Source organism: Garra rufa, chromosome 3, assembly GCF_049309525.1.
Source record: "Garra rufa chromosome 3, GarRuf1.0, whole genome shotgun sequence".
Classification (NCBI taxonomy): Eukaryota; Metazoa; Chordata; class Actinopteri; order Cypriniformes; family Cyprinidae; genus Garra; species Garra rufa.
The window spans coordinates 63,649,798-63,667,664 of NC_133363.1; the positions used below are offsets into that span (position 1 = coordinate 63,649,798).

Here is a 17,867-nt window from a genome sequence, read left to right on the forward strand (position 1 = left end):
ATGTATAAATATCAGTTTTGTCAAATTTAACCTTATGACTGGTTTTGTGGTCCAGGGTCACATATATATATATATATATATATATATATATATATATATATATATATATTTTTTTTTTTTTACTCCTCTACATGAATTAATCTAATGTTTTGAGGCATGTTGTGTAGCTATCAGCACTGGTGTGGATACTGTACGGACTGCTATGGAGTCAAAACAGGGCCATATATATCTGCAAAGTAAAACAATGTTTTGCAAAAAAAAAAAATGTTTTGCAAATAAAAATAGAGTATCGAGAAAAAATTGCTTTTTGCAAGTAAAAAAAAAAATTGCAAAAGAAAAGTTAACCGCTGATATAAAAATAAAATTTAGCAAAGTAAAACTTCAGCAGCATTGACTTTGCAACACATATTTCCCTTTACGCCGCTCCTTTAAATCCGCGTTTCAGTCATCCGTGCCTCTGCAGCGCAAGCTTTCCTTTGCGCTTCATTTTTCTATGCTCCTCGCTTTGTGTCACTGATTTGACGTGGGGGAGTGGTCAAGAGGTTGGGGTCTGGACAAGGGACGAAGGCGATGTATTATTGATTGCTTTCTTCAAGTTCGCTAGATAGACAGATAACTATATGTAACTATGTGTATCAATGCATTTGCTCAAGTTAAGTAAGTTAGAGATCAATTAATGCAGTTAATGTGGCGATTAGCAACAACATCTGTCTATCTAGGGAACTTGAAGATCGATTTTGATCGATCCACTCGGTCTGGGGCATAGAAAATGAATGACTGAAACGTGGATTTAAAGGAGCGGCGCAAACGGAAATATGTGTTGCAAAGTCAATGCTGCTGAAGTTTTACTTTGCTAAACTTTATTTTTTACTCTCAGTGGTTAACTTTTCTTTTGCAATTATTTTTTTAATTGCAAAAAAGCTATTTTTTCCCCTCAATTCTATATTTTTATTTGCAAAACATATTTTTTGTTTGCAAAACAAAAAATGGTCCTGTTTTGACTCCATAGTATGACTGCAGCTTTAATATATAACAGTACATAAATCAGGGTTAATAATCTGCCAATACTGTCAGAGGTGGCTTTCAAACTGAATTACATTTGTACCTTTGGCTGCAGGTTTTTATGGAGGATATTTTTATCATGTAGGTACTTTAATGCCATGCAAATCATCACAGTCCAGTCCAGAATCTGTAAATAAACCAAAATGTGAATTTACAAATCTTCCTACATATATGTACATAGCAAGACGTAAGTGATGTTAAACATTTTTGTTTTCCAAAACTTCACATAAACAGGACATATACATCACTGTTTAGTGTATATATCCTGTTTGGTAACACTTTATAATAACGTTCAGTTGTAAGTCATTTATAAGTGGTTAGTTGATGATAAAATGATAATTTACAAAACATTAATAAATGTTTAGTGATATGCTAACAATTTGTGTATGTTTTGTTAATTCATTTACAAGTAATTTACAAGTAATTAGTTAATGAAGAACTAAAGAAGAACTATATTAAGTTATAAATCATTCACAAGTGATAAGATAATGATGAACAAAGTATTTACAAAACATGACTATATTCACAATTATTTAAAAAAGAAAATAGTGTTAGAATAATTGAATTTTTGTGCTTTTTAACGGAGCAGCTTACAACTTTAATGAAACGTACATAAATTATATACTTATCATTTACTAATGGTTTGATCATCATTTGTTCATGATTAACAAATGTTTATTGAGATAATAGTACAATGTTGACATTTCAATAATTAGTAAGTAATTATAAATATATTAGCTAGTAACCATTTACTAAGGATCTATTTGATAATTTCATGATATGCTATTTTTTAAGATAATTTACGACAGATTTGGAAATCGTTAGCATATTATTTTATTTATATTATTTACACATCATTTATTAATAATTTACAAACACATAGTCATGTTTTGTAAATGATTAGTTCATCATTAACTAATTTCTTGTAAGTGAACTTGTAAATTGTTAGCATATCACTTATTAATCATTTGTGAATATTTTGTAAATATTATGTATTTTATCATTAACTAATCACTTATAAATTACTTACAACTGAATGCTATTATAAAGTGTTACCTTCTGTTTCTATGATTAGTTTATTTTAAGCATATACTTGTTCTACATCCTATTAAATGTTGTCTACATAAAGAGACTTGTTACCAACGTGTTTAATGCATTTTTTGAAGTTGTTGTACTTCCTAATGCTGCTTGTTGTGATTTGTTGTGATTTCCAACATGCTGTGAGATTAAACCATGTTAAGTGTAATTTTTAACATAATTTTAATATCACATAGTATTGGTTTAAATTACTTCCTTTACTATAAACATACTGTACCTCATTCTCAGAAAATGTATCTGCTGCCTGTGTTTTTTGTTTGATTTTGTGAGCAACATCTCCACCCTCACAGTGCTCCAGTACGAGATGCAAGCAGTCAGGACCTGAAAGCAGATTAATTTATGACAGTAGCCAATTTTAAATCATTGAAGTGATCAAACTGCATTAAGCAACTGACAGTACATACTCCTATAACTTCAGATGTGTTAACAGAATGAATTTTGACGTTTCTTTCAACCTGTGATGACTTCCTTGTGATGGACGATGTGTGGATGATTGAGTTGTAGGAGAAGGTATAAATCATTTTCCTAAAACCATACAAACACACGTCTATCATAATTCCTTTCTTTTTAATAAATAAAAACTTTTAACCCTCCTGTTACCCTAAAATCCGCTAACACCTTTTGCCCACTGGGGTCAATTTGACTCCAAATTTAAAACCTCTAGAATATGATATTTTTTTGCTAAAAGGTTAGTGTCAGGTAATTGATGTCTTTGTTGACTACTTAACAACACTCTGAAACACCCCCCAACTTTCACTGTCAAAAACCTGTGACAAAATCTCACTGACAGAAAACCTTTGCGTAGAGGCCATTTTCGATTGAGAGAGCAATTCAACTGACAGTGGTTCTCGCAATACTACAGGTATGGTTGTGTTAGTTTTATTTTTTATTTTTATTATACTTAACATATAAAATTATAGTGCATATTATAAAATCATGGCATGTTATAGTGACCTCAATATCACCCAAAACAAATGTGTGTAAATTTTTTATATTTCTTATGTTTTATACAGCTAAAAGAACCTGGGGTCAAATTGACCCCAAAGAACACCGATGTAACAAAAATGTGTACAGGGCATTGAACAAATAATATCATGTTAGTTTTATGTTTACCAAGTTTTCCCCATTAAATTAGGAAAAGTCATTCAATCTGAAGCAAAAAAAAAAAAAAAAGTCAATTATATATGTACATACATTAAACATTGAATGGGGTCAAATTGACCCCAAGGATAACAGGAGGATTAAATATCACGGAAACGTTAAGTGTTCACCTTACCTGTCCAATGTTGAACTTTTTAATGACAAAATGATCACCGCCTTCATTTTTCACCAGAATCTTCTGCTCATCTTCACTCACTAATGTGTAGCCTGGATATTTTATAGTTGACTGTGTGTTGCCCATCTCTGAATGTTTCTACAAAGCAATATTTGAGAAGAGAATGTAATTTCTGAACACACACACACAATACAAAAAAAAAAAAAAAAAAAAAATATATATATATATATATATATAAACTGTGACAGATTCTTCCACTGGTTCCGCATATACATTTCTTATTTTATAAATAATAATGAAAACAGTAAAATGGTACCAAAACATATTTTAGTATTTTTTTATTAACTTAACAAGGATACACAAACATGACTAAAGACAATGCCAGTTCAGTAGTTGCTACTTTGTAAAGAAGCAAATACGCATTTCTATAGACTGGACACGTAATGCGTTTTGTATATGTGTTTTACAGCTAACACGGAGAGCTGAAATATTTGCAAAACAAAAATGCAGTTCTAGTAATGGCTCAGGTCCCAAATCAAAAATATAGTACAAAAATATAGAAAAAATAACTACCCAGAAAAGAAAAGAAAAAGAAAAGAAAAGAAAAATGTGCAGGAGCAAATTCAAATGGAGTAAATAACCTCAGGTTTGCTTCATACAAACAACTTCAGAATTTGTTCTTCCTCAAAGAACAGAATGTTAGCTCTCACTGTCTGCCTCTGTCTGTCTTCCTTGTCTTTCTACCTAAGGAGACTGACCGCTGCATATTTGGAAGAAAATGTATTAATTTTAATTATTATTTTAATTAGAAATTAAAATAAGGATGTGATCTATTACACGTCTATTGGATTAAAAATAATAATAATAATAATGTCAAACAGCTAAAGAGAGCATTTAGCAATGCAATGAGCTACAATCCTTATTCTTTAATCTTTATGACCGATTTTCAAAGCCCTCTACATGTTAAAACTAGATGCAAATAACTTACCCTGATGGACAATACTTTAAATCCACAGATTTATTAATGCACATAGACTATTACGTGCTTGTGCGGTGTTGTGTGTTTCCAGCGGTCTTTGCGCTTGTCTTGTTTACTTTCACTTTCATAGTTCCTGGTCATTGGTCCTCTCCCCTGTCACTCATAATTAGCCTCTGACGTCACCCATCCTGCAGTTTCCAATCAGCAAGCCCCCCATGTTGTTGCTGTTTTGTGCTCGTCATTTGTGTTGCCATCTCGTTTACGTATTGTATTCCCTTTTGTTTGTGTTTCCTGCCCTGCTAGTGCCTTTTCCTTCGTTATATATTTGTTCCCCTCTCCCCCAAGCACACGTTATATGTTATGAGGAAGCAGACAGGTAAGAACGTCACATGACATATTTCCCAATGTTTTTGCCAAGCTTAGGGGTGCGTGCCACCCCTTATACATTTGCTTTTGGGCTAGAGAGTGTAGTTTAGGGCGTCTCTGGCAGACGTTTTCTATTTACAATTTATTTGCGTAGTCAGGATTAGGGGATACTTCTAAGTTACAGAATGTTTGGTTTTGTTATTTCTGTTCAGCTCATTTTAAATACCGTAAATACTATATACCACTTTCTTTGTTTCACATAAAACCTTTATATTTACCCTCAATAAATCACTCTGTTGCACTATATTCTTCTTTGCTCTGCACATTGTATGTATTCATTTTTCTCATCAAATGCAAACAGCTTTTTCTTCAAGAGAGCAACCATACAGTACATTTGTGTGGTTTTACTTTTGTTCTTCATTCATTTATTTATACTTATCATTTAATATCTGTATTATTCCCTTTAATCATATAATCATTTTAAAATTAAAAATTGTATTTATTCATTGTTTGATATATGCCATTTTATTTATTCACTGTTTACACCATATTACCATCAATCCACTCAACAGAAAATTAATTGCACTGAAGTGAGGATGGCGCTGCAAATTGTAAGATCGATCTCAAAACAAGACATTTGCCATTAATGAACAAATTTGATCTCATTAATTGGACCTCTTATTTATGACTGAGACGTCCCCCTGTAGTTGTGTCTTTCATGTCAGGTTGTACTTTGTGTGTATTATTCACAAGTCTGCTTACAGTTTCAAATTAGAGTAAACAAGTCAATGACAACATTGTTCACTTTTTATTATCATTTTTTTCTCTTGCCATAAATATATACTTTACATCTTTGGCAGATGTAAGTACACTGTAAAAAGTTTTCACCAGATTTAACTTTAAAACCTTTAAAGTTTTTAAGTTGAAACTGTTGAAAACTTTTTTACAGTGTATGGTTGTTTAAGTCCAACGGTGGCATGACAAAAGGTTTCCATTTTTTTTTTTAACTGACCTCCATATTACAAAAAGAACATAGTTAAAATTTGTAACCATACTCTACATTCAATCCCAGTAACCCCTGTTATATATGAGTATACACCTTCGTACATAGAGTCAACTGCTTTGATTTCTAGTTGTAAGTATTCATTGTTTAATCTGAACTGGATTTGTTCATTTCCCACCAAAGAAAAGGTCTAGTTTTGCCAGACCAGCTCTAAGATAACTCAGAGCGTCTTTATTGGCTTCATCGCTTGCAGCTTTTCTCCTCATTTCCTCCAGCTCTTGCACCCAGTTTACTTTCCCAGCCTCCCTCACTCTGGGGATGAAGAAATCGAGATGCTGGAGAGTGAAGGCAGAGTCTGGTTTCAATGCGATCCGAGACAGATGATTGATGGTCTGGTAAGCTTCGGACAGAAGATCTGACTTTTGGTCCTCAATCTCCTTCAGATCATAGTCAATATCATCCATTATGACTGAAAACCTCCTGGACTCTTCTTGGGCTTTTTCATATTTCTTTCTATAATTGTCAAACTCCATAGTCATGCTTGAGGTGCTGATGGCGTATTTCTTGTTTTCTTTGACGTGTTTGCTGTGGTGACACTTGTTTGTGCACACGGTGCAGTAGCTGTTTTTCATGACTTCACATTTGCTGGGATTTGAGCTCCACCAGCAGTCAAACTCATGACAGTTTTCCTCACAGACGGTGCAGGTCGTCGCCTTCCTGTTCTTCCATGACTTGCTCTCAATAGGCACCTTCTTTTTAACTGTCTTTTTTAATTGAATTGAAAAGCTTCTGTGTTCCTTGATCTTGTCCTCGTTTTGTTTCAGTGCTTCCTGAATCTGCAGTTTTTCAGACTTCTTCATCTCCTTCTCTTGAACTCGCAGCTGTAAGTTGCTGATGTATGCTTCAAATCGAATGCGTTCTATCAGGACATCTGAAGTCAACTCTAAATTTATTCTCTTAATTTCATTTAGAGACTGAAGGAATTGCTTCATCTCTTCCATGCTGTCTTCCCAGGCGCCTCTTTGAGCATGAATGTGACGTTCTTTAGTGTGACGGGCGTCAGCCTGCCTGTTATTGAATAAGAAATACACAGGTTGGCCGCTTTTGTCTCGTCTGCAGGGGATTTTAGCTTTTTTTATGGCACCAATGACGTTTTTGGGTGGCAGACCATCAGAGTGTGTGATTAAAAACACAATGTTGTTCACAATGTCTTTTCCAAACAAAGACAGAACTGAACTGATAATGTAATGCTGTCTGTCTGAGAGACGATTCTTAGATGCTTGAGTCACAAAACACACAGCATCGACTTCATGGACTCCATCCCTGCTTTGAAACAGAGTGGCTAAATTTTCAGCAACTTCCAGATCTTTTTCCAGTCCTCTAGTGTCTCCGTAACCTGGAGTATCAATGATGGTGAGCGATATGGGACTCTTTAAAGGATAGACCTCATACATGGTGATTTCAGAGGTTTGCGATTCTGATTGATCTCTGGCTGCCTCTTCAGTAATTTCATACCACATTCCATCCTCAAATTTCGTGTTCAGTAAGTAGTTGACCATAGTGTTGATGAGAGTCGTCTTACCAACGCCGGTCTCTCCCACCAACAGAACAATTTTATTTTCTTTACTGGCATCTTTTATCCCAAAAGTCCATTTTCTGACTTTCCCATTTTCATCAAGCAAATTTCTTTTTGTATGCATTCGGTATCGTTTCGGCGGACCTTCATCAATGAGAATTGGTTTGCGTGGGGGAATACTTGGCTGCCTGTAAAATGAAGATGGAGGTAAACATTTGTACATAAATAATTTATGACTAGAAATAAAACCACTTTGCAAGACACTATGCACTTACAATTTTCTACCTCGGAACATTAATAAATGGCAGATAGAAGTTTGGTATGCTTGTATTTTATTACAAACTCAGCATCTGTGTTATTGCGGCAACTAATCAGTGTTGTCATTTATAACATCATTTGCAGCTCTAGCATTATTGGTCATGTTGCATTTTTAGGTTGTTGGTTTGTCTACTGGAATTCTTTGTTGTAGTTTTTATTCTTATTATTCAATTGTTATTGAAGGTGGAAGAGAGCGCTGGTTATTGAAATCATTCTTGAATCACTGTTTACTTTCACTTGCGATTCCGTGATCATGCATAAGAGAGCACATTTTACAAGATTAGATATTTGTCTGTGAGCTTAGGATCTGCTGAGCAGTGAATTCTCCAGAATGGTCTTGTCAGTAATCTCTCTCTGTGTTGGATGCGGGGTTTAAAGGGGTCATATGATGTGGCTTCTTGTTTTCCTTTGTCTTTGGAGTGTTACAAGCTGTTTGTGCATAGATGTCTCAAAACCAAAGAGAAATGTATTAAAAAAAGTTAACACTCAGCCACACCTCCCTAAAAGGGCTCATTCAAACACCTCATGTTGTGGAGATGCAGTGTGCTTCATTGTGAAAGCGAAAAAGTACTTAGATTGGACGCGGAGGACGGAGTGTGGGGAGTGAATTTCGAGGGGGGGCAGTGTTTCAGTTTCAACTGGTTAGGTTTATTTAAAACTGAAAGTGATTTCTCTATTTTATCTATTCAAAAGACTACGAAAGCGATCCCAGTTCGGCACATAAACGTATAGCTCAATGTAGACTAAAAACGTAGCAATATTTGTCTGTTTCACTGTGCAATGCCGTGTTTTGCCATAATAACTGCAGCTAATAGAAATGCTTCTCTATTGGTGCACTTCCTGCTCATCACAGCACAGATTGTAAAAGCAGACTGCAGTTTTTGTATTTCATTATAACAAACGAATAATAATAGGTTCAGTATGCAGTGCAGAGAGCTTCAATAATTAAATGATTTAAATGCAAGCTTGTGTGTGACAGTTTTTAATGGTTTGCAAAAGTGAAATTTAATTTATACAACAGTTTTATAAAAAAATTATTTTATACAAAAGTTAATATTAAGTGACTTACATTTTAGCAGCACTGTAGTCTGATTGTTATATTTCATCAACAAAAATAGTTTCAAACAAAGCCACAGCTGAGCCATTGCGCATCTATAGTCTTTGATACAGCACTGTTTTGTGAATAAATTAATCTACTTTTTTTAATCGATTGAATGAATGATTCCATCACAAAGACTTTGACTTACTGCCAACTGGCGGTTTTCCTAAGGTGAGGTGTTCCTAAGTTTTTTTTGTTTTGTTTTTTTCAGTAGGAGCACACAACATAGGCCTACAACACATTTTTAATTTGGCTATAATTGCAGGGGCCTGTCTTAATGTCCAAGAAGTTTTAGAGAAAATATTTTAAGTTTAAGTGTTATGATTAAATACAATCGAAAGGACATCTAAAATTACCATTAATAACCACCCCCACACCCCAAGAGTCCCCCCAGTGAACTTTGGCCATTTCCACCACTGCCTAAGGGACCCCTGGGATCCCAATGCAGCCCTAGATGCTATTTTAAAAAGAATTGCTTCTGTAGTCGATGCAATTAAATATGGAAGCTTGTTCCCGCCATGGAATTAAAAAACTCACTATTCTGATAGAAATGATGAATATTCTGACTAAATGTCTCAGAATTGTATTATCAGATGAGAGTTATAAATACAGCATTGCGGGATATAAATTCGCAGTTCAGAAAAATAATGTCAGAATTGCGAAATACAAACATGCAATTTTGAGAAAAAAAAAAACTTTTTTTTTCCTTTTTTTTATTTTTAAACACAATTGCGAGTTTATGAAAACTCCCTTATGTGTCATTTATTTGAATAATTATCAACTGCCCCAGATTGGTTTCTTCCAAAATTGGTTACAAGTTAATTAGTTGCGTATAATGACACAACTAAATAACTGATACAGCAAAGCTTTTTTTTTTTTTTTTTTCTCATGGACAAAGACCTTTCAGTCCATTAGGTGGAGCCACAAACCATTTTACAGCTGGTGCTCTTTTGTTTAGTCGTGCTTGCAAAATTTGTAATGCATATTATTACTTCTCTTACTTTTGATGCTATAGAATGATATTGTTAGAAAAAATTTGTTAAAAATGAACACTGTTCCAAATCCAACATCCCAAGTCAAGTTAATACTTGATGTGATTTATTTTATTTTATTTTTTTCCAAAACTGTCCAGATAGTATTACTAACGAAGGTACACACAATTTTAACAATTACTTTCAATTTTATTTTTAAGTAGTAATTTTTTCCTCATATAGAAACGCATGTGAATATCAACTCACCTGCTACTCATGATGATCTCTTGACTAAATGTGTTCCTCGCTGAAGACCTTCACTGTCACTCTCCAGTCTGCTTACAGCAACACAATTTATGTTTCAGAATGTTATTATTATTATTTTTTTTTTGTACATACCTATTAAATCATCCATGTAAGAAAAAAATATGCCCTGTCAAAATATTGAGATACACTTTTTGCTATTAAAAAAAATATAAGTGAATATGCTTACACACCTGCAGTCTGTGTCAAGTGACTGGTTTGACTGTAATGCTGACTGGCTGTCCGTCCCTCCCAAACAAATGCCTTCTGTGTAAGTATCTAAATTCCGGTCACAGATGTAATCTCAAAAAAAAAAAAAAAGTTTTAAATTCATTTAGACTTGTAAGATCAACGGTTGAGATATAGATATATATATATAAATAGAGTGTGATCTGCAACAGCTGCATAAATCATATCCTTGGGCTTTTATAAGAATATTTCTATGATCGTTTTTATGTACTTTTAACCACGGAAAGACTAAATGTTGCACTGAAGAGACATAATCATATTAAAATTTTAAAATGAAAGACTTATCTTTTAACTTCAGTGCATAAAACTCAAAGTTGTTTCTTGACTGAAAATTATAAGAGTGTGTCACAATTATTTTCTTCCTCGTTCCATTTTCAGAATCCAGATAAGATCAGAACCAAGAACTTCATTGGAATGAAGTGAGTTTTGATATATCTTACTATTTTTGATTGGTGTGTAGTCTAGAAGCTGCAAAGATAACATAGTATAAGGTCCACTCAAATGAAGGCCAGAAATGGTAATGCAGAATGTCCATTTTTTCTGGTTTGAAATATGTAATTTGGAGCTTAACGAACGTGGTCAGTTTGAATTGTTATATGGAGAACAGTTTTTTTTTTTTTTTTTTTTTTTTTTTTCTTGGAGCTTTAAAGAAAATAACAGCAGTGGGATTTGGAGCAACATGAGGATAAATAATAGTTGTCATCTCCTCTGATCATTGTTGGTCGTTGGGTAATCTTGTGCTGTGTTTCATTTATTTTTCACTACATGAATGTCCCTGGATGTGCAAAAAAGGGATTGATGGTTATATGAAGAACCTTGAACATCCATGGAATCTTTCAAATGCATAATAGGTTCTTTATACATAGTTGAAAAAGATTTTTTTAAAAGTTCTTCAAATTGGTTATTTTAATAACTGTTCACTGGAAGGGTTTTTAAGGGAACCAAATGGCATCACTGCAAAAACATTCATTTAATACCTTAATTTTGTAGGACAAATAGTAGTTTTGCAAAGCTGGCAAGACCTTCAGATAAAGTTAAACTGAAACTGATGCTTGAGCAGCATGCATCATATTAATTATACTAACTGATAAATAAATAGTGGGGTTTACCCAGGTTTTTCTGACTGTAACTGGTAGTAAAGTTTGTGAAACAACTTTGAATGTTTTCCTTTTAGATGGAAGCTAAAAAATGCAGCTGGGCAAGTGACATCTAACTTTGTGAGTCATAGTATCACCCAATGTGATAAACAAACATTTTGATGATCACATTTTGATGATCAAAACAAACATTTTGATGTTCTTATCTTTACACAAGCAAAGCGTATCACATCTAGCTTCAGCGACATCCGCACTGCTTAATTTTCTTTTCTTTTTTTTTTCTTTTTTTTTTCCGTTTTAATTCATTTCTGGTACTTCAGTGGAACTCTCATTTTAAAACTGAAACTAAATAATGTCAGATTATGAGGATAAAGTCTTAATATTTTGAGTGTTTTATTACACGAATAATGTTAATTTATGTCAAAATTTGCACGTTTTGATCCTTAGAAGTCTTATACGCCAACAGCCCTGGGCAAAACGAAAGCATAAGGTGTATACATGTGCATGGCCCCAACTGCAACACTGAAATACTTCATTATTGAAGATTTTGGTATCTATAGTCTGACTGATTATTTTACAGTCATTTAATCAATGATTATCTGCTTCCACATGAACATAATGCAGGATAATGCATTACTTCCTAGTACTTTATAAACCATCTTTATATTCTACACTCTTAAAAATAAAAGGTGCAGAGTAACCTTTTTTGTCTAAATGGTTCCATAAGGAAACTTTCTGTTTCAAAAAAGGTTCTTTTTGGAGAAAGAAGGTTCTTGAGGTTATAAAAAGGTAAGAAAGCGATGGTTCTTTAAAGAACTTTTGACTGAATGGTTCTTTTTTAAATAAAAAATAGTTATTCTGTGTCATCGCTGTGAAGAACCTTTTAAAGCATCCTTATTTTTAAGAGTGTATGTAGCATTTCTGAGGTAGTTCATGTCATATTTCTATTCCAGAGACTTTTTACAGTTTGCACACCGAGAGAGTAAACGAGACAATTCAAGGACAACTTTGTACACTTTTTTTTTTGTAACAGTATTTAATTATTTTCACGTTACTTATAATACTACAGTATTCACATTATTTACAATAGCAAAAAAATGTAAGGTTTTAAAAGCTGATGGTGCCGTTTCATATTTTAAGTAAAGTATACACTTTTATATTACAAAAATGAAAATAGCTTCTGGAAAATAGGTCTTAAACCCGGCTCCTGTGGACCCACTTTTCGTTCAAAGTTTATTTCCAAGCTGCTTCAGCCTGTGACTTTTCAGGAGATCCTGAAGATCTTGATTAGCTGGTTCAGGTGGGTTTGATTAGGTTTGGAGCTGAACTCTGGAGGAAAGTGGTTCACCAGGAGCAGGTTTGAAGAACTATGCTCTAATATACACACATAATTTCTGTAGAAATACCTGTGTGCAGACAATTATTATTATTTTTTTTTCTACATTCATTGTGCACTGCACTGTCTTCAATCATTCCCCAGTCAGGAAAAGTTTTGCCAGACCAGCTTTAAGATAACTCAGAGCATCTTTATTGGCTTCATCAGCTACAGCTTTTTTCCTCATTTCTTCCAGCTCTTGCACCCAGTTTACTTTCCCAGCCTCCCTCACTCTGGGGATGAAGAAGTCGAGATGCTGAAGTGTCAAGGCAGAGTCTGGTTTTAATGCATTCTGAGATAGATACTTGATGGTCTGGTAAGCGTTGGACAGAAGATTTAACTTTTGGGTTTCAATGTCCCGCAGATCTTTGTCTAGACATTCCATCAAAACCGAATATGTCCTGGTTAGGTGTTGGGTGTTTTCATATTCATTTTGTATAGAGTCATATTCTATTGTTGTGCTTGAAGACCTAATGACGTATTTCTTGTTTTCTTTGACGTGTTTGCTGTGGTGACACCTGTTTGTGCACACAGTGCAGTAGCCGTCTTTCATAACTTCACATTTGCTGGGATTAGAAACCCACCAGCAGTCCAACTCATGACAGTTTTCCTCACAGACGGTGCAGGTCGTCGCCTTCCTGTTCTTCCATGACTTGCTCTCAATGGGCACCTTCTCTTTGACAGTCTTTTTTATTTGAATGGTGAAGTTTTTGTGCCTTCTAATCTTCTCTATGTTTTGACTCATTGCCTCCTGAATTTGAATTTTTTCAGACTTCTTTGATTCTTTCTCTTGAACTCGCAGCTGTAAGTTGCTGATGTACGCTTCAAATTGAATTCGCTCCATCAGGACATATGAAGTCAACTCTAAACTTCTTCTCGTCATTTCATTTAGAGACCTAAAGAAATGCCTCATGTCATCCATGCTGTCTTCCCAGGCGGCAATTTGAGCACGGAGGTAGCGTTTCTCAGTGTGACGGGCGTCAGCCTGCCGGTTATTGAATAAGAAATAAACAGGTTGGCCACTTTTGTCTCGTCTGCAAGGGATTTTAGCTTTATTTATGGCCCCAATGACATTTTTGGGTGGCATACCATCAGAGTGTGTGATTAAAAACACAATGTTGTTCACAATGTCTTTTCCAAACAAAGACAGAACTGAACTGATAATGTAATGCTGTCTGTCTGAGAGACGATTCTTAGACGCTTGAGTCACAAAACACACAGCATCAATTTCACAAACTCCATCTTTGCTCTGAAACAGAGTGGCTAAATTCTCAGCAACTTCCAGATCTTTTTCTAGTCCTCTAGTGTCTCCATAACCTGGAGTATCAATGATGGTGAGCGATATGGGGCTCCTCATAGGAAAGACCTCATACATTGTGATTTCAGAGGTTTGTGATTCAGATTGATCTCTGGTTGCTTCTTCTGTGATTTCATACCATATTTCATCTTCAAACTTCACTCCCATCAAGTGGTTGACCATGGCGTTAATGAGAGTCGTCTTACCAGTGCCAGTCTCTCCCACCAACAGAATAACTTTGTTTGGTTTACTGGCATCTTTTTTTCTAAAAGTCCATTTTCTGACTTTTCCATGTTCATCAAGCAGTTTTTTCTCTGTATGTAGACGAAAACGTTTTGGAGAACCTCTTTGAATCAGAGATAGTCTGCGTGGTGGAAGTTTTGGCTTTCTGTAAAATGCAAATGGAGGCAAAAATGTAATTGAGACTAAATACCCAATAGCCATGTTGTGATTATGCAAAATGTAAACATTTAATTCAAATCAAATTACCTGAAACAATGTTTTAAATTGTAAAGTACCTCTTAATATATTTATCATGTAAAATATCAACATTTACCTCCAGTCTTAATACAACAATCTCATTTTTGATTAAATTATTTTAATGATCCATAAGAAGATTATCTTACTGAATAGGACCTTCCATCATGCTGCAGCTGCGCTGACGGTTTCTAGAATCCATTGTTGCTGGGGTTAAAATGTTTATCCAAAAAATGTAAATTTCGATGTCAATTACTTTCTCTAATGTCGTTCCAAACCAGTATGACTTTATTTCCTCTGTGGAAAACAAAAGAAGGTATTTCAAAGACCTTTGGAAACCAAACAAAATTGGACCTCATTAGCAATAATTGCATGGACAAAAAATTACTTCTTTTGTGCAAAATTCTGAAGTTCTTTATCAACTAATAAAGGTTGTTTTCCTCCTTAACTTTTTTAATGGTCCAAATATTGCCTTATCCTTTGATGTAAGATCTAGTTATCAAAATTAAATCTGTTAAAAGAGGAACAAGGAAGTTAATAAGTCATATACTGTAGCTATTTTTTTCTATTGAGTTGAATCTCCTAAAATATAAATTGTATAATTTTTGTAGCCTGTACAGTGATATTTTGAACTGTTTTTCAAACTAAGTCTCACCAATTTAAAATGTTGAATAAAAGAAATCCACTTAGATGTCAATTCAACTAAAAAACAATAATCAAGGTAACTACAACAATATATATTTTACAGAAAGCATAGTATATTTAGCTTGCTTTAAAAATATGCCCAGAGAGACCATGCATTTACTTACACTATTCGAGATTATATCGTTGTGGAGTTCTCACAGCAAAGCTCTTGAGTCATTTGTGAAATGTCTCAAGGTACATGATAATAATAGAAATGTTTTTTAGTGCTCTGGTTATTTCCAGTAATACCAGTTCAGTCGGTCACGTGATTAAAAGAATAATGAGCAAGCTTCTTTTATTTAGCCTACCCGTAAACAATACAGAGTTGGTACTAGATTGCCTAATGCAACAATTAGGCGTAGCATCATTATAATTCATAACTCAACATACAGTACCATGTCAGAAAAAAATGCAACTTTTAAATAATATTCCCTCTGCACGTCAGAAACTGCACTTCCACGCAGAGGAGGGCGCACATCACATATTTCCCGTAGGCTTTGTTTGACAGGAAAGGGTATGGCTTCAAAAATAAAGGTGAATGACAAGAGTCACTCATACACTCATTCATGGCATCTTTTCTAACCACATTTCCACTTGTTACAGAGACTTCAGCATTCTTGAGAGATTAAATTATTGCTGTGTTGGCTGTAATTTCTGCTTGATCTTCCCATACCTCCTCCATCTATTTGTCTCTATAGCATGTTTTTGTTGCAATGCGTTGGCTTTCAAGATGATAGAAATAAGAAAAGTACATTACAATAGACGAACATGTGAAGTTATGGTAGAATGTGGGGTAATGTTAAGTAATCAGCATTTGTATGATTTATTCATGCTTTTTATGCCAGTTTGGAATAATACACTGATTTTCGGTCATGGTCTGTTATCTTCCACATTTAGCTGGTCAGTTACTTTCAGAGAAGAAGAAACGCGAGAGTCAGATTCTTGAACAGTAGACATCCACTTCTCAACACTAGAAACAAACATATCAACTTGTTTCATTCTTGGTTCATAACACTTGAACATATGATTCTTGAAGTGACTAAGCTGTTTATTGAACTTCCACATCCTTTCCCTTTACTTCTTCAAAACTTTCAGCATCAACCATCAAACAGTTAACAATATTCATTCACCTTGTAAGATGTGCAATTTTGCCTGGTCTGGACTCTTTCAAATGAGCAGTAACCTCATTCAAGATGTCCAACAAGTTGGGAGTGAGAACGTGTTGCACCTTCTGAGCTGAGCTTGGGGTTTGCTCTAAATCAAACTTGTCCATTTTGCCCAAACAAGCAAGTCTTTCCATAGACAAAACTTTTTGCATTTCCTTTTATTCCTCTTCAAAAATGGCACATATCAAGAACTTTTAGTGCTTCTGTCAAAATGTTAGCCTCCGGGGCCTTGTTTTCACCAGCCCGCCTTGTCGAGTGATTCTTCACCCTGTCAGAGTGGTGGAGAATGCGGGCAGATTTGTGAAGAATCCCCGGCAAGTTCACCGGAGAAAGTGTGCTGGACCCCATCAGCGGAGGAGGCCTCCACCCAGATCAAGAAGGCGCTTACATCCTTGCCCGTACTCCGTGCCCTTGACATTAGCTGCCCCTTCCTGCTGCAGACGAATGCCTCTGACACAGGACTGGGAGCCGTCCTGTCCCAAATCCAGGAAGGTGAGGAGCATCCGGTCATTTACATCAGCAGGAAGCTGTCCCCGGCCGAGAGGAAGTACGCCGCCATGGAGAAAAAAGCCCTGGCCATCAAGTGGGCAGTCCTGGAGCTCAGGTACTATCTCCTAGGCCACAAGTTCACCCTGGTCACCGACCACGCGCCCCTTCAGTGGATGGCCCGCGCCAAGGACACCAACGCCAGGGTGACTCGCTGGTTCCTAGCGCTCCAGGACTTCCACTTTGAGGTGCGACATCGAGCCAGGGCTGCCAACGCGAACGCCGATGGCCTCTCACGGATCTGGACAGCTTACGCAGGTCTGTCAGGTGTCTCCGTTTGTTCGCAGGACCAGGACAACGCTTGGGGGGGGGGGGGGTTAGTGTGACGAGCTTCCAAGGAGGAATCAGCATCGCCCTGGCAACAAACAGCACACACCTGCACGTCATCACCGCGGGCTGATCGGTGCCAGCTGCACCGCATTAGCCACAGCCCTTTTAAACAGCACATGCTGAGACAAACAGACAGACTCTGGTCTCGAGCCAAATGCAACACTGGTCTAACCCTTCTCCCTTGTTCTCCCTCCCAGAAAGCAGCGAGTGACCGATCAGCCCACTTTATTTGGAGCACGATTTGGACACCCACTTTAACCTGGATTGAACACTGAGCACCTTTTTCACCACTTTTGTTTTATTGTAAATAAATCCACCCTCCGGGGCCTTGTTTTCACCAGCCTGCCTTGTCGAGTGATTCTTCACCCCGTCACAGTAGCTTGTAAGTTGTCACCATGCCACTCGGCCTCCAGTCATGTCCTTCATACATGTAAACTTGCATTCTATGTGCAACTGCATGGCTGCTTACTGGTACAGTATGGGCAATTCATCGACCAACTTGAAATACCTGTCCAAATTAAGTAGGTATTGACGTCAATTGACTTGTGGTAAATGTCAATGTTGTTTTTTTTTTTTTTTTTTTTTTCTTATTTCT

At 35.7% G+C, this 17,867-nt stretch overlaps 2 protein-coding genes across 2 annotated transcripts; both read right to left on the bottom strand.

Moving 5' to 3' along the window:
• Positions 1–5,951: 5,951 nt before the first annotated feature.
• On the bottom strand, positions 5,952–10,026 carry LOC141331442 (uncharacterized). The gene is made up of 2 exons (XM_073836493.1): positions 10,016–10,026; positions 5,952–7,548 (listed from the first exon to the last, which is right to left on the bottom strand). The coding sequence occupies exons 1-2, from the start codon at positions 10,024–10,026 to the stop codon at positions 5,952–5,954; spliced, it is 1,608 nt and encodes a 535-aa protein (XP_073692594.1).
• Positions 10,027–12,866: 2,840 nt separating this feature from the next.
• LOC141331733 (uncharacterized) lies at positions 12,867–14,513 on the bottom strand. The gene has a single exon (XM_073836762.1). The coding sequence runs from the start codon at positions 14,511–14,513 to the stop codon at positions 12,867–12,869; it is 1,647 nt and encodes a 548-aa protein (XP_073692863.1).
• Positions 14,514–17,867: the final 3,354 nt, after the last annotated feature.

Coding starts and splice junctions, on each gene's coding strand:
- LOC141331733 (XM_073836762.1), bottom strand. CDS start 14,513: ATGGCTATTGGGTATTTAGTCTCAATTACATTTTTGCCTCCATTTGCA.